The sequence below is a fragment of the Meriones unguiculatus genome, chromosome 7, assembly GCF_030254825.1.
Source record: "Meriones unguiculatus strain TT.TT164.6M chromosome 7, Bangor_MerUng_6.1, whole genome shotgun sequence".
In the NCBI taxonomy this organism is placed as follows: Eukaryota; Metazoa; Chordata; class Mammalia; order Rodentia; family Muridae; genus Meriones; species Meriones unguiculatus.
Window position 1 is genome coordinate 13,367,001 of NC_083355.1, and position 25,567 is coordinate 13,392,567.

Consider the following 25,567-nt stretch of genomic DNA (forward strand, 5'->3'; position numbering starts at 1 on the left):
ACTAGACTTGCCCTTTCTCTGCTACTTGTTGGATCCAGATGTCAGCAAGCAGCCCTCACGTTTACACTCCCCACGATGAACTATGCCCTCAAACCATGAGCCAAAATAACTTCAGTCTCCCTCAAGTTCTTATCTGTTTTGCCACAAAAACAAAAATAATAGCTAACACAGAACTTTTCGGGTTATTAGCTTCTGCATTTGTTTGCTTTAGTCTACCAGTTTTTCAGATTCCGAATTTCCATGGTCAGAGAGGAGGGATAATGTACATGACACACTGGTTAACAACAGAGAGAGACTTTTGGGTCAAACCCATGCAAAGCTATAAGTCCCAGTACCTTTATCAAGCATAGAATATAAGCTCTTTGGACCTCAGATTAAAATGAACTGGGATCAGAAACCAATCCAGGCCCAATAAGCATAGCAGAGAAAAGGAGGTATTCTGCAGGAGAGAATGGAGTGGGCAGCTTTTGAGGGTACAATACACTCACTTGGGGTTAATGGACATACTTATGAATAATTTGGATCAAGTCATTTAGAAAGTACAAGCAGAAAACTGCTTTGCCAACCCCAGAGTAGTAACTCAGGCTAGAACAGAGTCCCAGTCCTTGGAAGTCAAGGGCAGGAAGATCATTTGCAAAATGAGTCAGCCCTGGGCAACATAACAAGTTCCAAAGCAGTCAAGGCTACACGGGGAACCCTGTCTCCAACAACAACAGGCAAACAAACAAACAAACAAACAAAAACCCTACTTTGGTGACAGAGAAGGTAAAATCTGCATTATTTTCTGGATAAGAGCACAGATTTAGAAGGAACAGCCGCAGGTATGAAGCTCAGCTCAGTAACAGGCTAGTCATACGATGCTGGTCAGGCTGCTTCATCTCTGAAAGTCCATCTCTCCCAGCCACAGTACCACATAACCTCACAGGAGTCTTTTGAAGACAAGCTAAGAGCCTGAGCGTTAAAATGATTGTGTTTATTGTAAATACTAAATGAAGTCAGGCTTCACACTATTAGCTAATTTTACTCTACCAATCAAGTTTATTTCACCACATTTCACAGTAAAACTGGAACTGTAATTGTAATAAAACTCAAGAAGCTAAATATATAAGCTGCTTTAAAATGAGTTTGCTCAATTCCAAAGAAAATATCCAAGAAGGCTAAGAGAAATCTCCTGTTACACATTAAATTTGGAGTGTGAATTAGTGTCACAAATATCTCTGTCAGTAAGAAGTTCCCTGACCATCACATTCCATGACACACATTTAAAGCAATGTGTTCTCATGAGAAGAAATGTGCTCTATGATGACATTTCTACAAAGAACCACTTAACAGAAAAGAAATTTCTTTCTCTGCTTGAAGCGAGGTGGCCACATATTGCTCACTTCTGCAAGCTTCACATTGTGCTTCGTGGAGGGAGGGTTAAGTCAGCATGCTCACTGGAGCTAAGGAATGTCTACAATAAACTGCAAGCTTTGACTGCTCTGAGTCTAAACTGGTTTCAGATGCTCCAGCAGACTGAAGAAAAGAGAGCAGCTGCGACCTCCTTTACCACCACACTGATATTCAAGAAAGCTATTTATAAGAAGAAAATTATGCTCAGATTTTGGGAACTTACTAAATTATATGGTAAATTTTGTCAAATGACTTTATCAATACAAAACTGGACAACTATAAACAGCTATTAAGGTATATTCTCATTAATGCCTTTTAGTAATTTAGGTTTAACATCAAACTTAAAACATACTTAATTCTAGTTGCAAAAAAACAAACTATAATCACAAAAAATTACTCAGAAATAGTAAAATAAAGCCTGTTTAATATTATTTATATATATACAGACACACACACACGGAGACCTACGACATGCAACATAAATGAGTACACATTACAGACATGATAAAACTTTCATGACCAACTGCTGCATTCTTGACTAAACATGGGCAATCTCCTTAGTAATCATTTCAAACACTACCACCCTTTTCGTACTTGATTAGTCATAATGGCGTGAGCTAAGGAACAATTAGCTTTCCGAGTAAAGAACTTGAAATGTTTCTAATTATAATCACATAGCACCCCTTTAAAAAGAAAAGGCAAAAATCAAAGAATCAGACATCAAAAGGCCATTAGGTCTCAATATAGACCATTTCCAGACCTACTTTACTCCACATAAAACCTCCTTTAGGGTGTTTTCATTTTTCACTAAGAACAGAGATATATGGTTCAAATTACTGAAGTTTCTTCAAAGTTCTTTGACATTTGTGTATTCTACAATTAAAATGAATAAATTTTATATCAAGTAATAAAAATTAGAGGATTAAAATTTAACAGTTACCAATTATAAAGAACCCTCATTAAGTTTCATGACACCAAACTTTTAAAACTATGATTTAGGAAACAATAAAGGAAATTCAATGAGGAAATAAAAGCATTTTTTCAATGCTAGATGTACTTAACGTTTTTTTATCTATTGGTTATAATGATCTGACAAAAGCTTTCCTCCAGGCAGTCATGTGTGCTTGCTATATTCCTGACCTCTTGCTTGGACATTAACATGTCATCATATTTGTGTGCTTGAAATATTAATTTCTTTTGATGAGCAGCTCTCTCCTCCACTAGCTCATTTCCAGTCCTTCCTTCAAATCTTAGCACATTACTAAAACTATGAAGAAAACTCAGTCTTTCTGCAGTGTCACTTTGTCCATCCACCGCTCTGCTAGCATCCTTGAACCACTGCCCACCTGGGAATCAGGACCACCAGTTCTGGGTGCTTTGGTTCTGGCTAGGCTCATCTTTTAGTTCTACACACACACCAAGCACTCTCCATGTCTACACAGTAGTGTTCTTAAAACTTCAATGTGAATTATATTATACACAAAATAACCTGGGACAGGCATGTGGCTCAGTAGTAAAGTGCTTGCCCAGTACACATGAGGCCCTCGGTTCAATCCTCAAAACTGGAAAAAATATTTTTAAAATCTATTTGGCAGGGACTAGAGAGATGGCTCAGAGGTTAAGAGCACTGGCTGTTCTTCCCAAGGGTCCCGAGTTCAATATCCAGAAACCACATGGTGGCTCACAACCATCTAAAATGAGATCTGGTGCCTTCTATTGGCCTGCTAACTCACATGCAGGCAGAATGCTGTATAAATAATAAATATATCTTAAAAAAAAAACTATTCAGCATATAAGTAGTGTGTTCAGAATATAACTTTGGACCTTATGAAGAAGAACTCCACTATTCAATACCAGACCAAAAGATAATTTATGAAAATTTGTTAGCAACAAAATTTATCTTCTGAATTTCTACGAAGAAACCAGAGCATCTGAGGCCTAACAGCCAACATATACATAAGCAGTTACCATCATTGGGGGCATTTTCTCAGAATGTTGGATGTGTCACATAATTTGGCCTCTTCAGTGGGAAACTAACTAAGCATTGCTTTCATCATGGCTGACAATTATTATCTCATCTCAACTGCATTTGTAAAATTCAGTTTCTTTTCACTATCATTAATACTATTTGTATAATTTTCAAAAACACAATATGCCAATATTGATATAATGCAACTGAGTAATTGTAATCCACCTAGAAAGGTAGAGTAAATTCTTATTATTGTCTCTTAGTAATTTAAGCTTGACATCAAACTTAAAACACAATTAATTCTGGCTGCAAGAAAAGCAAACTGTAACATTTCTTAGAAATTATTAAAGTAAAGCCTGATTAATATATAATAAATATATATTTACATTAATTCTGGGACAGGCATGTGGCTATTCTAGTATATAATAAAGAATCTAATATTTCTACTGTAACTTTTAAAGTACAAGGTGGTAATGGTTTGGTTTACTAATCTTACTATGACAGTTACACATGGATAAATATAAATGTAAACTGGACCAGAATGCTTTGATCACTGATAAGCAGAGAATTCTGTTCATCAGGTATGGCATCAAAAATGAAGGCAATACAATCCCAAAGCTGAGAAAGAAGAATAACAGACCAGCTTAACTACTTATGCCAACTTGATAGAAATACTATTTACACAGCTGTACTTCCCTAGTTATAATACTGTGAGCTTAAACAACACTTCAGTCTATGGTTGTGTTGTTAAATATAAAGAAAAGTATAAAAAGTATCATTGTCAAATGACTGGAAAGTCCAGACATAACTGTCAGTGACATTTTCCTTTTGAGGGCTGTTGTAGTAGCTCTATCTACAGTAAAAAGACACAGCTGTGCCAACTGCCCAAGTATCATTTTCAAGACAGCAACAGAAGTCAGGTACCAGAGCAATCACCTTTCCCAATAGCTCCACACCTAAGAATTGATGGTAACTGCCTTTGATAACTGATAGTACCATTATTCACAGTGGTTAAAAGGTACAAATAATCCAAATGTCCATCAGCAGTGAGGGATAAAGGAATTATGGTATATGTACATAATGGAATATTATTCACCTATCACACAAATAAAGCTATGATGTGTAAAGCTACAATGTAAATTAAACTTGTAAGCATGCTAAGTTAACGAAATCAGACACAAAAGATCACAGAATGCACTACGCCATATCCGCATTCATGAAAATCAAGCCACACGCACACACAAAGCACATAGGTGGTTGGTAACACTGGAGGGGTAGATGATGTGTAATGGACCCAGAGCCTTAGTTGTGGCACTAAAAATTAACTACTATATAAAAGTAGTAGATGTACAATCCTGTGATATACTATATTGCTCAGTTTAACATAATTTATGACATACAAATTTGACATTCATTAGTAAACTGTAAACACTGTAACAGAGTGGTTGGAGAGATGCTCAGTGATGAGAGCACTGATGCTCTTCCACAGGACCTTAGTTTGACTCCCAAACCCACTTGGAGACTCATGACCAGTCCCAGGGGGTCCTCTGTGGTCTTCTGGCCTCTGAGAGCACCAGATACACATGTGGCGCACAGACCAGGCAAAACACCCATACATGGAAAATAAAGAATTAACAACAAAAACTGTAATTGAAAAAAGTACAGCAGGGTTCCAAATTTAAATATCTACAGGAGCCAAACAATGAAAACAAGAAGAATAAGGCAAAGCCTGTGTGCCTTGCGTTCTGATACTTGGCTAATCTCATTCTTTTAATAGCTAAATTTTGCCTCTTGGTCAACTTCTTGACTACTCTCATGGAGTCTTGATTCAGTCATTTTTTTTCTTAAATTATTTTTGGTGGTTCTTTACACAGTGTTTCAAATTTTGCTGGCTAGTGAGAAGGGGGAAGGGTCTTGCCTTTGCATTTATGTGCATGTGGAGGCCAGAAGTTTGTGGTAATTTCTAAGTCAGGGACTCCAGTCCTTGAACATGGAGCTAATGATTTTGGCTAGGCTGTCTTAGCCAGTGAATGTCGCTTTCCTCTGACCACTGCTGCAGTCCCTGGCTCTTACTAGGGTACTACAAATCTGAACTCAAGTCCTGATGGTTCCACAGCAAGTCAGTGCTCACTGAGTCATCTCCTCAGCCTGAACTACACCCTTCACATTTTGTAGTTTTTCAAATTTAGTTTCACATCTAGCTAGAAACAAAAGTTTATCTAATAACTGTCTAGAAAGAAACTTAGAGATAGTCTACAATACTGGATGAGTAACAATTTCATTATTTCTCATTTTTAAAGATTTGATAATTATTGCTGTTTTCCCTTTTAACCTAACTCATATTTTAATTAATTAATTAATTAATTAATTTTTTATAAATTACAGTTTATTCACTTTGTATCCCAACTGTAGCCCCCTCCCTCATCCCCTCCCAATCCCACCCTCCCTCTCTCATCTCCTCCCATACCTCTTCTCAAGTCCACTGATACGGGAGGTCCTCCTCTCCTTCCCTCTGACCCTAGCCTATCAGGTCTCATCAGGACTGGCTGCACTGTCCTGCATGTGGCCTGGTAAGGTTATTCCCCCATTAGAGGGAGGTGATCAAAGAGCTGGCCACTGAGTTTATGTCAGAGACAGTCCCTGTTCCCATTACTAGGGAACCCACTTGGATAATGAGTTGCCATGGGTTCTAGGTTAGCTCTATGAATGGTCCCTGGTTGGAATATCAGTCTCAGAAAAGACCCCTTTGCCCAGATTTTTTTATTCTGCTACTCTCCTTGTAGAGCTCCAGTCCCCTCCAGGTCTTTCTTTCACAAGATTCCCTGCACTCAGCCCAAAGTTTGGCTATGATTCTCAGCATGTGCTTTGATACCTTGCTGGGTAGAGTCTTTCAAAGGCCCTCTGTGGTAGGCTTCTGTCCCTATTCCCTGTTTTCTTCCTCTTTCGATGTCCAATCTGTTTGCCTTTCTTAGCTTCTTTAGGTGTACAGATTTTAGTATGTTTATCCTATATTACATCTACTTATAAGTAGATATATCTTATATATCTTATATAAGTAGATATATTACATATATATATTACATATATGTAATATATGTAATATATGTAATATATGTAATATATATACTCATAGACTCATATATTACATATATATTACATATATCTACTTATATAATATACATATATAATATATATCTACTTATAAGTCTAATATCCACTTACAAGTGAATGTATACCATGTGTATCTTTCTGCTTCTGGGATACCTCACTCAGGATGATCTTAATCTAACTTGTTTTAAAGTCAATTTTTAAGTTTTCAAACATGAGGGTTAAAAATGAACCCACTAGCCATTTGTTACTTTTGTGTAGTTGTTTATTGAACAACAACAATAAAATATGATCTCATGACAATGATTCTTTGAAGGTGTCTGTGACTTTCTTTATGACTTTGCCTTTGAACTATACGGCCAGGTCTACATGAGTCCCTGAGAGATGACAGCTCAATACTCATAGACCTTGCTTCAAAAGCTCTAGAAATAATTTTTTGTGGTTCCCCAATACAATGATGCTGTTAGCTAACTCAACATGGTATAGGCTAAATCTATGTGTTCAGAATAAAGTAAGCTCAGGTACAAAAATTTTCTCTATCTGCTGAGAAGCTTGAATGGGTGAGAAACTACTATAACACACAATAAAACTATAGAAGCAGCGAGAGAAGATCAGCACACAGATGGAAACAACACAGTAAAGGCATGATCCTACAAGTTCTATACAAAGTGAATTCCAAAACGGTTTTACAAACAGAAAACTTAAATCAAATATTCTACTAATAAGTGCCATAAGCTAAATGAAGCCAACGGTGTCAAAGGACAGTTATTACGCCATTGCCTACTGAAGTGTATTAGAAAATAATCTAGAGAAAGATGAGAAGATGACAAACATGCAGAGAATACTGAGTGGAAAGAAGAAAATGGGAGAATGGTTTGAATCATGAAACCCAAGAAGAATAAGGCCATAACAAAAAAGGCCAAGAGAGAGAAATGAAATCTATGTTGAAGCCTCTGGAAAGTCAGGAAGGATAACTTTGGTGCTGATATGAAGAAGGAAGGCAGACTAGATGGGGCAGAGGAGTGAAAAATGATGTGGAAGAAAACGAGTAAAATAATACCGTAAGGAAAATTGATTTTAAAAACAAAGGAGAGGAGACCTAGAGTGAAGAAGGTGAAGTAGTGTTAAGAACGGGGTTCTAAGATGGAGAATTATATATATTAATATTATGCATATAATATTTGCATATTGGTATATGCAAATATGCATATGTTAAGAAGATAAACATGGCTGAAAGACTCAGAGAGCATCTTACATTACAATTCAAAATAGAGAAAGATGTAATAATTGTAATAGGAAGCAATTAATAGGTGGAAAGGCTGGTACATAAAAAACTTCAATTAAGGAAACACAGAAGCCGAGGGTTTAAGAGAAGAACCTTAATGAGATCAGAAACAATATTTTGGCATGGTTCCAAGAGAATGGAACAGGAACCAATTTCATGTGTAATTAGAGACAGAGGATCAGAGAGGTGGAGGAGGACCAACTACTGCTCTAATATAACCACGACTGCTTCAGCATATACCATACACCCGTGAACAAATAATGCCAAGAACAATTTTTTAAAGAGATAAAAGCTCAGAAGGAGTTGTCTGCAGTCTATTATATTAATAAAGCATATATCCAATGGTGTAAAAAAATCAAAGAACCCTCGTGGCAACAGAGATATGATGATTTTCCTGCAGTAAAAAAAAAAGTCATTTGGGAGTTGGTGATTCAGCCTTTGATTCACTTATTAATTTTGCAGAAAGCTAACCGTGCAGCCCTGCTCAGGAGGTCACCCAGCTCCACACGCTTCCTGATATCCTCTTGAAAAAGAAGCAAAAGACCACAAAGCAAGCTGAGATCAAGGACTTCTTTATTTTAAGAAATCAAGTTTCAAAGTCATGAAGAGGTCAGTGTGCAACGAGATTTTAGTGCCATAAACTAATCTATAATTGAATCTATATTGAACCACAATAATTGATTCCAAAAGTGATGGTGCTGACTTAACATGAACTTAACTGTGTAATTATAAAGAGCATGGGAGTATACATATCACATTTCAAAAATCTAGCCAAAAATTCTGCACAAAAATAAGTTCTAGCTACACATAAAAAAAGATGACATCTGCTTAGTATCTCACAAATTGTCTCCCCAAGTGATCACTGAAATACCTAGAAGGAGAAATAAAAGGAAACACACTGATAACAGTAAATCGAATCACATCAGAAAGCTGATGAAAAGCTTTAGTAAAGAAATCTCCAGTAGGTACAGCAGCGAGAAACAGACTGAGAAAACTGCCTATGTGTACTGCTGGATCAGAAAGCACATGAAATTTGCTTTAGGAATTAGAATTCGAGCTAGAAATATATATGTCTCTCAATAAAAAGATTCTGCATCTAAAAATATTAAAGTATTATCTACTATGATAATGTTGCAGAAAACATCTGGATTAGGGTAAAGGCTGAGTGATACTGGTGTGCTATCTACAAGTGCTACAAACTTTACAACTAAATGAATAAAGATGGATACAAAAACCAGGAAAGAATGAGAGCTGATGATACACTGAGAACTACAGAGTCACATTCATTCAGAAAAACCGAAACTCACACCACAGGTTATTAAAAGGTATATCATGAGTAAAAGGATCTGCGGGCGATTTTTCTAGAAACTTAGAATTTCCTGGCGACTGAATGGTGTTATCCAGTTGCTGATCTTTGCAAGAGCACAGACATTAAACAAGTCCACATGCAGCACGGGCAGGACAATGCACTCCCAGAATGGATAGCACAGAGCCCAGGAAGGCACACAAACTGTAGGAGCTCTCTAAGTGTGCACTAAATAAAACATTAAAGCCAGATGGGGTCTACCTTATTCAAGATGAAGTAACGAAGGATAAAATAAAAACTGAAGCCTAAAAGCTACTGCAGAACTTGACAGAGGGAACATTTGGGATACACTCAAGAAAAATCTACCAGCAAAATCACTTAATGAATTATCCAAAAGATAATTGGCACCTGAGTGAAAAAAGACAGTCTGTATGAAATAAGCATGGTCTTAAAATTAACTGAGAGAAAAATAAGAACAGAAGAAGTTTTTATTTTTTTCTATTTTTATTTTAATTTTTATTAATTACACTTTATTCACCTTGCATCCCCCCCGTGGGCCGCTCCCTCCTCCCCTCGAAATTCCACCCTCCCTCTCTCTTATCCACGCATGCCCCTCCCCAAGTCCATTGATAGGGGAGGTCTTCCTTTCCTTCCTTCTGATCCTAGTCTATCAGGTCTCATCAGGAGTAGCTGCACTGTCTTCCTCTGTGGCCTGGCAAGGTTGCTCCCCTCAGGGAGAGGTGATCAAAGAGCAGGCCAAGTTCATGTCAGAGACAGTCCCTGTTCCCATTACTATGGAACCCACTTGGACACTGAACTGCCATGGGCTACATCTGTGCAGGCTTTCTAGTTTATCTCCATCAATGGTCCTTGGTTGGAGTATCAGTCTCAGAAGTTTTGAAAAGGAAGGGATTAGTACAGTGAAAAGAAAATTTAAAAAACAAAAATACGGAACAAAATAAACTATGTTCATACCAGCTTTATTCATAATAGCTAGAAGCTGGAAACAACCTAGATATCCCTCAACTGAAGAATGGATACAGAAATTATTGAACATTTACACAATGGAATACTACTCAGCAATTAAAAACAAACAAATCATGAAATTTGCAAGCAAATGGTAGGAATTAGAAAAGATCATCCTGAGTGAGGTATCCCAGAAGCAGAAAGACACATATGGCATATACTCACTTATAAGTGGATACTAGTCATATAATATAGGATAAACATACTAAAATTTATAGTCCTGAAGAAGCTAAACAACAAGGAGGACTCTAGGAGAGAGGCTGAAACCTTATTCAGAAGGGCAAACAGCATAGACATTGGAAGTAGGAAAAGACAGGGAACAGGACAGGAACCTTCCACAGGGGGCCTCTGAAAGAATATACCCATCAGGGTATCAAAGCAGATGCTGAGACTCAGCCAAACTGTGGGCAGAGTGCAGGGAATCTCATGGAAGAAGAGGGAGATAGAAAGACCTGAAGGGGACAAGAGCTCCACAAGAAGAGCAACAGATCCAAAACTCTGGGCACAGGGGATCCTGCTGAGACTGATGAATCAACCAAGGACCAAGCATGGAAAGAACCAGACCCCCCGCTCAGATGTAGCCTGCTCAGTCTCCATGTGGGTTCCCTAGTAAGGGGAGCAGGGGGTGTTTCTGACATGGCCTCAGTGATTGGTTCTTTGATCACCATCCCCTGGCGAAGTGGCCTAACTAGGCCACAGAGAACAAGGATCCATACCTGATAGGCTAGAGTCAGACAGTAGGGGAGGAGGATCTCTCCTATCAGTGGACTAGGGGAGAGGCATAGGAGGGGATTGGGAGGAGATCAGGGAGGAGGCTATAGCCGGGACACAAAGTGAATAAATTGTAATAAATAATAATAAAATAAAATAAAGTAAAAACTCATGATGGACAAAATAAAAACTCGTAATGGAAGTGGTAAAAAGTTAAAATGTGAGACAATGATTTGATAAACCCACTTCACATTGGGTGAAAAGACAGAAAAAGGGCATGGAGAGAAAACATAAATATAAAAGCCTAATATTAAGAGGTACAAAAAAAGAGCACTACTAACAGTACAAAGAAGGGTAGAAAATAAATGTTTAAAATACATTTACTCAGATGAGTAATCTTACAGGAAAATTTGAATTTAGTCTTACCTAGACCCTAGACTAAAGAAAAAGAAAATAAGGTAGCAGCTACCATGGATACTATAATAATGAAAAATTATCACTCCCAAGGAGAAAGACAAAGGACTTTAATATTTTACAGGAAACAAGTTTTCCCCAAGTAAACATAAAATGGCACCTTACAGCAGAGCAATCAGACCCAAGTCTGAGAACCAACTGTCTGACTTCCAGAAGGAAACATAGGAGAAAACTTTTGTGATCAGAGTTGATATCAAAATGTTTCTTAGCCATGACAGCAGAACTATACTCCATAAAGTTTAACAACAACAACAAAAAACAACAAAAAACAAAAAAACAAAAAACTGCACCAAGTTCAGGAGCCCACACTCTCGAAAGGCATGGTGTAAGCTCAGTGGGTGAAAGCGCCTGATCACCTGAGCTCCGCCTCTGAATCCACGAGGTGGATGAGGAGAGCTGACTCCAGCAGGCAGGCTGCTGACCGCTTATGCGCGCCATGCCACACACATAGTGCTCCTGCCCCAGGAAATAAAAGTAAGTGTTCGTGGCTACAAACTGTGAAAAGTGAAATAACAGTCCTAAATTGGGAGAAAATATTTTCAAATATTTAGTAAAAGAATTATATCTAGCATATATTTTGAAAAACCCTCAAAGCTAAAGAATACAAAAGTAACTCAGTAGAATAAAGATACAAAATAAAGATTCTAAAGTACAACTGAGGGATCTGGGTCAACTAAAAAGACATAAAATGTATCATGATATGATACTTGGACTGGGTACTTAATGAGATCACCAAGTACAATGCATGGAAATGGGCAATAAGTTCATCAAAGATTAACTTTGGAACTCTGATAGAGTGCATACTCATGCAAAAGGCTGTGCAGAAGCGACAGAAGCAAAGTGGTAGCATGATGCAGGAGACACTTCCGATTCAGAGGAAAAAGAGGCGCTTCTGTGGAAAGAAGAGCCGCTCCACACAGGCCAACCTGTCTCAAGAATCCTCGGTAAACTTTAGCCAGCTAGGTCCAGCCAAATTTCTTAAAAACATCCAATGTGACCAGCTGAAAGATATCCAAGAAATGTACATTTTAACACTGGAAGCCATATCTATGCATTTTATCTGACTTATTTTGTAAATTACGTTATTTTATGCTCAGATGTTCACAATGTCCTGTAATTATTTTAACGGGCAGAGCGCTTCTGAGAAGCCGCAATACTTTCCTATTCATGAATTTGAAAAATATGAAAATTCTTATCAGGCAGGGGTAAAATGTTTGCCAAGCACACATGAGGTCCTGTATGTCGTTTTCAGTATGACACAAAAGAAAAATGATCACAACAAAACAAACAAAAACAAACTAGGAACGAGCATAACCTTTTATCAACCACAATGCGCCAAGCAAAAACCTTTAGCCAAACAGAGTCTCTTAAGTATTGCCTATGGGCAAGGATGCCCATACCCACAATGTCAGGAAACGTTTACTAGACATAAAGCAGAAAGCTAAGAGAGAGAGAGAGAGAGGGAGAGAGAGAGAGAGCATAAAAACTGAAATGTAAAAAGAATTATAACTCTTTAATGGCTATACGGTTAGTATTGTGCACAGAGCAAGCCCAAGGTAGATTACTTTAAAATTTGAAAATAAAATTAAACAAAAGTTCTAGATATAGCAGTTCAATATTTTAACTGCCTTTCTGTTCAGATGGATACATAAAATAAAAACTGTAATTATTTAAAAAGGTCAAATATAATAATATGACCTATGAAATACTTAAGCGTAACTTAATGAAGTAAATATAAAATATAGAAAAAGTTATAAGCCGGGTGGTAGTGGTGCACACTTTTAATCTCAGCCCTTGGGAGGCAGAGGCAGGTGGGTCTCCATGATTTCAAGGCCAGCCTGGTCTACAGAGTGAGTTCCAGGACAGCCAGGGCTACACAAAGAGAATCCCTGTCTTAAAAAAAAATTATAAATGTTTAATAAAAGATTAAGATATATTAATTAATGGAAAAAATATATTCACTAAAGAAGATAAATGAAAAATTTTATTTAAAGCAAAAGTATTACAAACCCAACACAAAAACCTACAGAATTTTTGCAAACTGATTCTAAAATTCAAAATAAAGAGGCAGTTGCAAATATCTAAAGTAAAATTCAAAGACAAAAGACTCATGTCGAAGGCACAGGCTCTCGCTCTGCAGGTGCTCAGGCTGAACATGTTTCATTAATAACAGGAGCTGGGCTACTTCGTGCAATCATAACAGTTTCGATTGTACTATCAATACGTGCATTGACAGTTTCTTAGGGGACACGGTAAATATCCTCAAGCACCCAGGAAAGTTTGCTTAAATATAACCTCCTGTTAGAACGACATAAAAAAACATTTTCCTATGAATTAGTCTAGAACTTGAATGGCAGTAACTCAACAATAAAAAAATCCATTGGTGAGAAACTGTTCTCGTTGTAGTTAAATTGAATTCCACATGACTTCAGACCTGTCATGGATTTTCTTCTTACTTCCAACTCATATATATTAAAAAGTAACATTATAGTTAGATATGAAAATATGACATATTTTGACTGAATAATACCTTATACATTATATCTGTTACTAATATTGGTAATAAGGGTACTAGAAAATAGCTGGGAGATGGCTCAGTGGGTAAAGCACTTATATATGAGCGTGAGCCTTGAGTTTGGCTCTTCAGTACCCACATAAATGACAGACAGATGTCCACAGTGGCCTGTAATTCCAACCCCAGAAGGCAGAAACAAGGGATCCCCAGAACAAGCTGTCTAGTTAGAGCAGCCATAAGGGCATCTTCCAGGTCCTGCCTCAGTGAATAAGATAGTGATCAAGGAAGACACTTGACATGGCCTCCACACGTGTACATATACCAGCACACACACACTCACACACACGAACCCCATACTAGAACATGAAGACACACCCACATGCATACTCTACACACAAAAATATATAAGAGGTAAGTAATAGGAAAATATGTACTGCTATTATTACATATTTCTAATTAGCCATTAAGTGTTTCAATCAGTTAAAAGCAGCATGACATCTCTGTCAATTATCATAACCGATAGACCACATTCGCACTGTGGTGGGATAGTATTTATTTTACTTCTCAAAGAAAACTTTTAGGAAGTAAAGTTTGTTATCAAATCAGAATGAAATTCCTTTAGAGGTGTGATGGTTAATGTTAACTGTCAACCTGACAAAGTTTGGAGTTACCTAGGAGATAGGTCTCCACACATGGTTGTGAGGGATTTTCTTAATTGGGGTAATTAAGTTAGGAAGGCCCACTCTGTGGGTGGTCCCATTTCACATGTTGGTCCCTGACCAGATGAACAGTAGAGAGGAACCTGGACAGCAAGCACGCCCTAACTCTTTGCTCTCTGCTCTTCACTACGGATGTTAATATGATTATCCACTTCAATCCTGCTGCCCTACCTCCACTGCAGTGATAGACAATGGCCTGGAACTGTGACCAAATAAGCCCTTCTGTTTCTCTGTTAAGATGCTTTTAACATCTGTTAAGATGATTCTCTGTTAAGATGCTTTTTCATAGCAACTATAAAAGAAACTAAGTCACAAGGTGACCTTATAAACATTTTCACAGACACCTAAAGCACAGTGACTAGTACCTCCTTGCACTACTGATCAACCTTACAAACAAAATGAACAACCCATGGTTCATCATGCTGGCAATATTTAAAACTAAACTTAGAATTACACCATTATTTCACTGTACTTCAAAATTCTAATACCACACTGATTTAGCAGTTCTCCCTTTCTATTAAATTGAAAACTTCAAGCTCTCCTAGGTAAACTGAAAGGCTATCTACTCTTAATGCAGCTACATCCATTTTTTTCAGTAGGCAATGCTCCATTTAAAAGGGGGTTGGGTAGGGATGGGAAAAGAAGAGATCAGGTGGAAGTGGGGTGTAGGGAGAGTACTGGGATAGACAACCAAAACTGGGGAGCATTTGGGGGACAAGGTTAGAAATCCTGTGCAATGGAAACTCCCTGGCATGTGCAAGGGTGACCTTGGTAAAGAATCACGGCAAAGGGGGATCTTCTGTAATCAGGCAAGGCTTCCAGGGGAGGGCCTGGGACACCAACCCAGCCACAAAAACTTTTGACCTACAATTTGCACTGCCTGCAAGATGTGCTGGGGTAAAGGTAACATAGAACTTGTGGGAATGGCCAAACAATGACTGCTCCAACTTGAAAGCCAGCCACTGAGCGGGAGCTCACACATGGCATTGCAGAGATGGCCAGGACCCAGAGGCTGGAAGCCCAGAGACCTAGAATAGAACCAAAATGACTAGCAAAAAAAAAAAAAAAAAGTCAATGAAATGATATTCTCCTATACTCATAAACTAGAGTCTAGCATAGTCTAGCATAATCATCTTCAGAAAGGCTTCATCCAGCAACTGATAGGAGTAGATGAAAAGACACAGAGGCAAACATTAGGAAAAAGAGGAAGGAAAGATTGCAGGAAGCAAAAGGGTCAAGTGCACCATAAGTATATAGCCCACAGAATCAACTAACCAGGGCTCAAAAGGGCTCACGGGGACTAAAGCAACAATCAGGGAGCCTGCACGAGCCTGACCAATGTCCTCTGCATATATGTTATAATTATGTAGCTTGGTTTTCCTGTGGGATTCCTAACAGTGGGAACAGTGGCTCTCTCTGACTCGTTTGCCTATGCTTGGGACCCTTTTCCTCCCACTGGGTTGCCTCGTGCAGCCTTGATATGAGGTATATGCCTAGTATTGTTGTAACTTATTATGCTGTGCTTGGTTGATATCCCTGGAAGGCCTGCTTTATGAAGGAAAAGGGAGGAGGAGTGTACCTAGGAGGAGAGGACAGAGGGGAAACTGCAGTCAGGATGACAGAATGTATAAGATAAAAATAATATATGAAAGAAGAAAAATATAAATAAGTTTTATAAAAAGTCCATTGAAATAAAGCTCTTTTTTGAATAGCTACACAATTATTTAGTATTCTGTTAAGATTTGTTCCTAATAAACACAGGGGCAGAAACATTGTCATTATAACTTTGCAGTTTTAATATTTTAAGCCCTTCCTTTTTGAAGATTAATCCCTGTTGCATACTAATATTATAAATGTTGATTCAAAACAGCTAACAAGCAACCAGAGATAAAGGAGATTTAAAACAGCTTTACAGAAAAGCTTTTCCAGTCATGTTTTAAAATATAACTTATTTTGAAAATAACTATAGGGTAAATAATCTGTTTCCCACTCACTAGGAGATTATGAACACTGTATGTGTATGCCTATGTTAAGTAACAGTACAAACAAAACCAATATCATGTAATTTCCAGCTTTAAACGAAATGGAAAGAGTAGGCAAAGAAGGTTGTCAGCTGATTTCTTCATACACATACAACTTCAGGAATGGCCTTCAATGAGATGGTAAACAGTTGAATACTACTAGCATTGACAATAGGCTTCAAATGGTTCAAATAGAAGTGTAATTCCAGAACACTCTGAACGGAATTTCTTTACAACCCCATTTAGACACTGTCCTACTAACTCTACGTGTAACTGAAATTTTATCTGAAAGGGCAGTTAAAATATGAAAATATAAATAGACACTTTCAAGAAAGCTACAAATACAGAAACCTTGATTTGAGAGAATAGTTTTGTATATGTGTGTTTATGTGTTAGTTAAATAAGCCACAAGAATGTCTCACATTGCTTCTTTAAATGAAACAATTGTTCACTTATAATCAATGCTTTGTTAATATGCAGATACATGACTTAGAGCACTTGAACCAACGAGAAGAAAGGCCTTCTTTAACTCCTCCCCAGGCTCCACTCACTTCAGTTGACCTTCTGCAGACCCCACCACTGAACAATCAAATTCTGCCAGACCTATATGGAGGACTATTCTTCTACACTTGTCTTTCCTGACTCTACAGTAAAAGCTTGATGGAGGACTAGGTCCAATAAAAATGCATATTTATACACAATTTTATGCTGTCCACATTATGATACTTCTCTTGAGACCATGACTTTAATCTTTTTAAGTTATGTTTAAATAGGACCATGCAGAATGGGCTATTTTGTGCTATGCTTCTTTGATCCACATTTAGATTTGTAAGATAAATAAATTACTACTTTATATTACTAGCACTATCAGAAAATCACACAACTTGTCTATGCAGTGTTAGCATAAAATATATTTCATATGTGATTTTCATAAATGCACAGAAGTTAAAATGGCATAAACTTGTGTCATGTCACCTTTTGAATTTTACTGCAAGAGAGAAGTCAGAAAAAGTAATCAATCAAAAAGAAGGTTTTAAGCACCTCATTAAATATTTCAATTTCTACAGTACTTCAGACCATGTCTTATTACTTTTATAGTACCCACAATTTAGCTTCAAATTTGATAGACACAGGAAAACTGAAGAAGAAATAAAGTAAATATACCATTTATATGTGATAGATTTTTATTTACCTATGTATTTATCTAGCTATTCTTGATATGAGAATCTAACCCAAGTTCTTTGCTATGCTGACAAAGTTTAACTGCTCCAAAAAACGAAACAATAATATTGCAGTGTTAGTCCTTTGAATAGTAAGACTAAATTGTTCTATTTTATGCAGACATTTTCTAGTTGTTAGTCCACTTCCCACATTCTTTACTTACCAATGAAAATAAAAACCATATATAGTTCATGATATTGCAGTTATAGCTTCAAATAACTTTTAGTTACATGAAGGTATTACAATTACTTTCTGCAATAAAAATGAAACAAGAAAGACAAGTGATCAAACCAGATAGAGAATGAAAACACAGAATGGTAGTAGTCAGTAGCATTAGAGTAGTGCTAGCTCCTAAAACCAGTATCAGGTAAGTAAGCTCTCCAGAGCAAACATTCAGAGGGAAATACTGACTCTCCGGTGGTTAATCTTCATTATCACTATCACTGCACAGAGAATCTCCTAGAAAACTGTGAAGAGTTCTTGTGGGCACAGCTGTAAGGACAGACTAGGGGAGACACTCTGAATGAGAGCAGTAGCACCCGCTGGGCTGGGGACTTTGTAGAAGAGAAGCGGGAATGGTGGGGAGGCAGCACAACACGGGCCGCCTGCCTCTGCTTCTCCATACCCCCCCACCCCCAAGGTTTGGAACGAACCTCTAAAGCTAGTAATCAATAGGCCTTTCCTTTCCTGGGTTGTTTCAGTCAGATATTTGTCACAGATAAGAGAACTAATATGTGATCACAAATAAGTGAACATTTTCCATAACAATAGCTTTGAAAGATCAAGTTGAAATCAAAGACTAAATTGGCCATTTCAACTGCTTAAAGGGAGGACCAGCCTCATCTTCTCATACACTCCCCTCACCTCAAGTCTCTGGTACAACTATGAAGTCACGGAATTTCCCTACTAACATCTTAATCATTATATACCATCCTAACTAACAGTAATACATTTACATTGTTAGAAAATTCTAGGGTGAAAAAATAAAAAAGACCTGAGATACGGGGGTTAAGACACAAAGGAGCATATCTGAAAGATGAGGCAGAGATGGGAGACAAGCATTCTGAGAAAGAGCTCCCAGATGGAAAGGAAATGAGACCAGTCATCGCAGGCAGGATCTCCTGACCGGACAAGACCCAGGAGGGTTTCCCATGTTCCCACTCTCCATGAAATAAGGTAAAGAGCTCCCCCTCTCTGACAGGCCTGCTGCTAACAATGCACCTTTCTGACCATCTCTTATATATTTTTCAATTCTTTGACTTATTCTATATTTGTTATATACTCAAATATGAACATGCATACACCTAGTTTTTCCTTCTGTTTTAGCTGCACATAAGAAAAATCCCTTATTAAATGAAATGAAGAAAGAATGACTGCATGAGGCTATAACACCATGGTCTAAACACAAGATTAGTTTATCTTTATGCATATTTATTAAAGAAAAAAAGCTTGTGAGAAGTCAAGGCAAGTTTTTACATCATAGGGCTACAAAATGAAATCATACATAGGCCAACTAAATAGCACAGTTCTTAGATCAAAAGCAGTTAACAGTCACTCCTTGGAATATTTTCCATTTGGAAAATAGCCAGCTTCTGCTATTTACTCTCAAGTTCCAACTTCACAATAACTTCCTCTGTTATTTTCCATCTTGATTATTGCTGCTCTACTGGGTGCTAAGACCATCAGCCTATTGTTCAAAATGAAGACAAGAGGGGATGGGAGGAATGATTCTACCAGGGAATTTTACTTAAAAGTCTAAAATTCTTTCTTTTAACTCCAAATAAAATGTGTTATTTTGGTTCGGTCCTTTCAAGCCCTTGATTAGTGTTAGTATTGTCATGAATCAAGATGACAATTTAATGTTTAAGGAGTATAACTGCTTGCCTTTTGATCCCCTTTATGGCATCTGGTTCATAGTTGATGTGAACAAATAAGCAACAAGTTCTTATGTAGATAAAAACATTACTTCTTATGATGTCACAGTACATAAATTATTCTAAGATGTTCACTTAGCAAGTAAGCCAATGCATTTTACTAACAGACAAAGCAAGGGGAAGATCCGGGCTGCAGTCTTCCAGGGAAAATCCGATATGAATGTTTCTTGGGAAGTACCCTTTGGGGCAGTTCTGTAATGACACTGGTTTGGAGACTCAGGAGAGAAAAACAAATTAGTTAGGCACACTGACCTCGGGGAAGCCCTCTCCTGAATCCCTTGGATCAGGTGCCACACTGACCTTCCTCTGGGTGAATCCCATCTGCTCTGTACTGCAACTGCCAAACCTCCTAAATAACCTACCAAATGGTTTTATGGTCCTCCGACATAAAACCTGACACACAATAAGAAGTGGGTATTTACTGAGGAAATCAGTACGTTCCAACTAAAATGTTCACAGTAAAAAACAAAAAGTTAAACAGTCCTCTCAACGTATGTAAATGGATGGAAAAAGAGAAGCTCAAATGCCAGGTATCTTCACATAACAGGTCAGGAGATAAAACCCTTCTAAACAATGCTTAGATAGTAATCCACTTGTGAACATAACAATTAAAACACTTTACTAACCAACAAAATCTGCACAGTGATTTCTAAGTCTCATTTTGTAAAAATGTGTTTCTACTTAAGAGGCAGAAGGCATCTGAGACCACTAAGTTCTATTTTCTCTCATTCCTATCACTTAAAAACAGCTGAACTGGTTTTTCTGTTTAAAAAGAAATCAAGCAGTAGAAACGCCTGAGAACCGAGATCCAATGGGAAAGCACTGTGAAGCAACATTCTGCAAGCTGCTGTGAAACACGACACTCAGTTTAGTTAACTGGGCTCTCCGTGCAGTATGAGCAACTTGTCTGTGTTTTTAATTTTATTTTTATGTTATGTGCATAGGCCTACAGATGCCAGAACGGGACTTGGGATCCTCTGGCACTGAAGCTACAGAAAATTGTTAGCCATTAAGTGGGTGCTGAGACCAGAACCCAGGTCCTACAAAGGAGAAGCTAGTACTCTTCCCCACTGAGCCAGCTCTCCAGCCCCAACTAAGAGCAACTGTTAAAACATTAAATATTTTGTGATTGTTTTTTTTTTAACTCACTTTAAAGCTTCCTCAAATTTATGGATCTTCCTCTGAGTGTCTTCTTTCTCTTTATTAAGTTCACTCTGTAATTCCTGCACCTGCCATGAGAGAGTACATTAAACTTACTGGAAGATAAGTATATTCAGAAATACAAAAAAACAACAATCTCAAATCCATTGTGATATGAATACTGATTTAGTATTTCATGACAGAAACCTGTTTATCTGTAGAATAATTTCAACGTTATACTCCCAATGTAACTTTCCAATTAATGAATTGGCATGCATCAACTTCAAAAAGCACTAATCACGTTATTTTTTTAATTATACTTTTGACAGAGAAATAGATTTCATATTACTGAGAAGACTAGAATAAGTAGTGCGTCTGCATTAACCAGATATAGAAAGGCTATTATGAAATATTCCATTGCTAAGCATGATTTGTGCACCCACTGACCACTGTGGAACAAAATGCTGCCATGACTGCCTCCATCCAGCACGTGGCAACCTTTGCGTAGGTGGAAGGACAGCACCAATCACAGAGGCTAAAGGAAAATTCTCTTCACACACTCAAAAACACACCCCATACTCTAAAGCCACATCACATGCTGCTTCAGAACTAGCCAAAAGTAGATATTTTTATCGGTTTTGATGGGGACATATTTAACTCAAACCCCACATTCTCTATTTTTTTTATAATTATCTTGATTTTTTTCCTTCTGTGTTAGGCAACTAAATTAGTAAAGTCAACTATATTCTTAGAAAGTCAAAGCAGTGAGGCTAGAGAGGTAATTTTCCATGATAATATCATAAAACCTCTATTAGTTTCTATGATGGAAACCACTAAACCAAGATGGAACTGAGAAGCAAAGAAGACAATGAGTTCTGAGGTGATGAGTGACCAGGAAAATTAAAAAGACACTTTTTTGGTGCCACTATGGGGTACAGTAATGATCAATTAAAAATATCTCATAAATATAATTTTTCTTATAATGAGAAGGATCACTCATCTTGAGAATCTTTACCACTAAACTTATTTTATATTATATAGGAAAAAGAAGTCTGTTGACAATTTACACTCAGACTTCAACTGTTGTCTCGCTGCTTATAGATCACTGACATATGTTACTATGCTTGGCACATAGCGAGCATTTTACATTGGAATAAAAACAAGCTTTGCACATTAAATACTGTGTGGAGTGGGGAACTCCAGATAAAATTAAAGGGTAACTTTAAATGGTCATATCCCTACTTCTTCACAAGTTATTTAGCATGCTGGATCTCAAACAGGGATCAACATTAACCTCTACAAACAGGGATCAACATTAACCATATCAAAATATCCTGGTAAAAGTGAATTACTTCAGGCAATTCACTCTTGTGAATACTAGCACATAAAAATTCTCAACGTGAAAATTACAGCGAAAGTGTCGGACTGAACACCATAAAGTCTTTCTTGAGCACTTCGGGTCACTATGAACAACAGTCACATGTGCACAGTACAGAAGCTGCTTGCCCTCCATAAAGCAGCCCCTGGGTTGCGAAGTGTTCTGAGTTCTTGTGTGCTCTCCATCGCTCACTACACAACCTTCGTTTTCATTTGTCTGTTTGTTTAATGTAATTTCTTTGCAGCCTGATCCAGCCCCCTCCCTCCCTCAAGCTCTCCTCTCCCCATGCCCTCTCTCCTTTTCTCAGGGAAGGGGAGGCTTTCAAGGGGTATCAACCGACCCTGGCACCTCCTGTCGTGGCAGGACCTCTCCCACTGGAGCCAGACAAGGCAGCCCAGCTATGGGAAAGAGATGAAGTGGCAGCAACAGAGACGGAGACAGCTCCTTCCATTGTTCTCACCAAGCAATCTTAACCTATTTCAAATCCCAGCTTTCACTTCTTAATGATTGTTAGCGTGTGACACACGCACCGAGATAAAATGACTAAGACGCTCAGCTCCATTTCTGAAGGGAGAGGGAGCTGTCAGGGTGGGAAAGAAGGGCTCTCCTCGAGTCAAGAACACATGCACGCATGCACGCATGCACATGCTTCTAGGCTGCTTCTCACTTACATTACTAGCTCAGTGCCCAGCATCCGTGACCAACACTAGAGCAGTCATTTAGGGGTATTCTGGGCTTGTTTCCTCCTGACAGAATATTTTAATAGTGCATGCTTGAGATCCTTTTTTAATTATAGGTTTATATTTATATTTTAATTATAGATCTATATTTCGGCTATTTGCAGGCAATATATAATTAAATACCATAAAAATAATCAATGAATATTGATTTTGATGGAAGACTACAACTTAATATTTGTGTTGAAATATTATATCATTTTTACATAAAAGAAAACTAAGAAATAACATAAAGATGATGCTACTGCCCAATATCTATTTGTATTTATTTCTATTCCATTTTCATTTCTATTCTTTTTCTTTACACAGGGTCTTGACATGTTGCCCAAAGGTAATGTAGAGTAAGATTCAATGTGATTTAATTCAAATCTTTCTTCAATATATAGTTAATACTGAACTAAAGTATTGACGGTAGTTAAGGCACCCAGGTTACTCTCAAACATGTGAGTTTATTCTAAGTAGCTGATTTCAGTATTCATAAGCACAGTTATTGAACATATGCTAAATATGTCTATATTCCCTTCAATCCCCCCAAAATTAAGAAATCAAAAAGGAGCATATAAATAAGGAAAGATCTGTGGATCATGGCATAGCAAGAGCACAGAGCTGAGGCTGCCCCCAAAACCAACTGGCAGATTATTACTGCCTCTTAACAACTCTAATCACCGCAGTCTAGAGTTAAAAATATAGGTGACCACATTGCATGACTTTACTAAATAGTACATCAGCACAAGTTATTTTTCTCTTTTAACTTTGGAAAAGTTACCTATTCTTTTAAAGAAATTATGTCAGTAGTAGTTAAAAATACAATCTAATATGTGTTACATATAAAGTTCCTGTGAACATGCTTAAATTGTTTAAATAGAATTATACAAGGTACATATGAATGTTAAGTGCTGGAAAAACTGTGCTTCTGTGTGTTTCAGAACCTACATTCCATTTGTTACAGTTACAACAATGACTTTAGGAGGTTAGTCAGTCTAGCACGTTTTAACTAGTGCATGTGAGCATCTGCCTCGTGTTCTTCTTTGGGTAAACAGCACCACTCTTTACTCCCGGCGCCTGTTTGGAAAACAAGCCCTAGGTTATTTGTAGGAGGCAGGTGTTTCCTTACTAGTAAAATCATTTACTCCAGCAGTTTCCTGATTTAGCAGATTACGACACTTCATCAAACAATGACGGTTAGCTTTATGGCCTATTATTTGTTTGATGTTCAAAGATCTAAAGAGCAGGCAACAGCCACCAGAGATCAATAAAGACCATGAGATAATATGTGTGTGCTTAAATTAGGGACAGCATCTGATGCTGTTTCTTCCACCTCAAAGACGGTGGGATGGTATGCCCCCATCCTGCTGCTTTCACACTGGCATGAGGAAATAATGTCATTCAGATGGCATTTCCTCCTCCTGAACAGAGATATTCAGAAGCACATTTTATATGGAAAGTTACTGAATGTGCACACCTGTAACACTCTCCAAACAAAAGCCCTATCCATGCAGTTAGCTATCCAGTTACACAGCCCAGGACTGTGTGAGATTTATGGCAGGCCTTTGAGCTGTCAGAAGGACATTCCCTCAGGGGGGTACAAGACATCAAATCTTCAAGGCTTGAGATCACAGCAGGTTTAATAAATAAAGAAGAGCAGATGTCAATTTAAAAGGGGAGATTATGGAATTAATTGTGAAACAAAAAGTGGCACATTGAGGAACCGTTTCTCTTAATATAAACAATATCAGTAACATATGCAATATGAGCAAATACATATTTCTGTCCTAGAGATTGTTGTTGGTTTAAACAAGTCATGTTTACATTAAAAACAGCCAAATATATTCTGGTTATTTTATGTAAAAGTGAGGTCGATTGATAGCTCATAGAAATGGAATAGCTGCAATTACAATGCCTAACAAAGGTTGTAGGTCTCCTTCCAGAGGAGAACCATAACAGGAATGGTCAGTAGGTTACTGATAAAAATGGAATTATGACAGGCACTTAGACATTGCCTTTTCTTTTTAAAAAAAAATGCATTGACTTCCCACTTGAACTCACATGGTAACTAAAGACAAGATGAAAGCCTGGCCTCTCCACCTCCATTTTGCATCTGTCTCCTTTCCTTCAGGGGTCACTCACTTACCTCTGCAGTCGTGAGGATTCCTTACTCAAGGAACATCTATCTAGGAGCCAGTGCTACCTAACTTACTTCATTCCCTTTCAAGCTGGAAGCACAAAAATAAGAGGAACTGGGAGATCCCACTGTGAGTTTTTCATTGTCCTTCCTCCAGACCCCACAAAAGGGCTAACCAGTCTCTAGTCATTGTTCTGAACCTTGGACTCCAAAGACAGCAAAGCCTAGCAGGAAGAAGCACCTCAAGTGAGGGGAGTTATCCATGATGGTGAAATGGTACCCTGGAGCAGAAGTCTCCAAGGAATCAGCTTGTCCCCTCAAGCAATAAAGACTTCTTCAGAGTCCCCTGCAGAACTAGAGTGAGATGTTGATCAAGCAGAACACAGCTTGAGCAGGACTGTTTACCTGTGCACCCACTTGCCCCACCCTAACTCTTTCTCCATTTAAACATGTCCATTCCCAGAAGATGGGACTTGTGCTCACTACGCTACTTCTTCTGCTCCGCTGAT

At 37.9% G+C, this 25,567-nt stretch overlaps 1 protein-coding gene across 6 annotated transcripts in view; it reads right to left on the reverse strand.

The window, feature by feature from the left end:
• The window catches only part of Cep112 (centrosomal protein 112), a 412,140-nt gene that overhangs the window by 280,719 nt on the left and 105,854 nt on the right, over positions 1-25,567 (reverse strand). For all 6 annotated transcript variants that reach the window (XM_060386504.1, XM_060386500.1, XM_060386502.1 and 3 more), the window contains one exon: positions 20,831-20,910. In XM_060386504.1, coding sequence (XP_060242487.1) covers positions 20,831-20,910 — 80 coding nt within the window. The remainder of the gene's footprint in view (positions 1-20,830; positions 20,911-25,567) is intronic.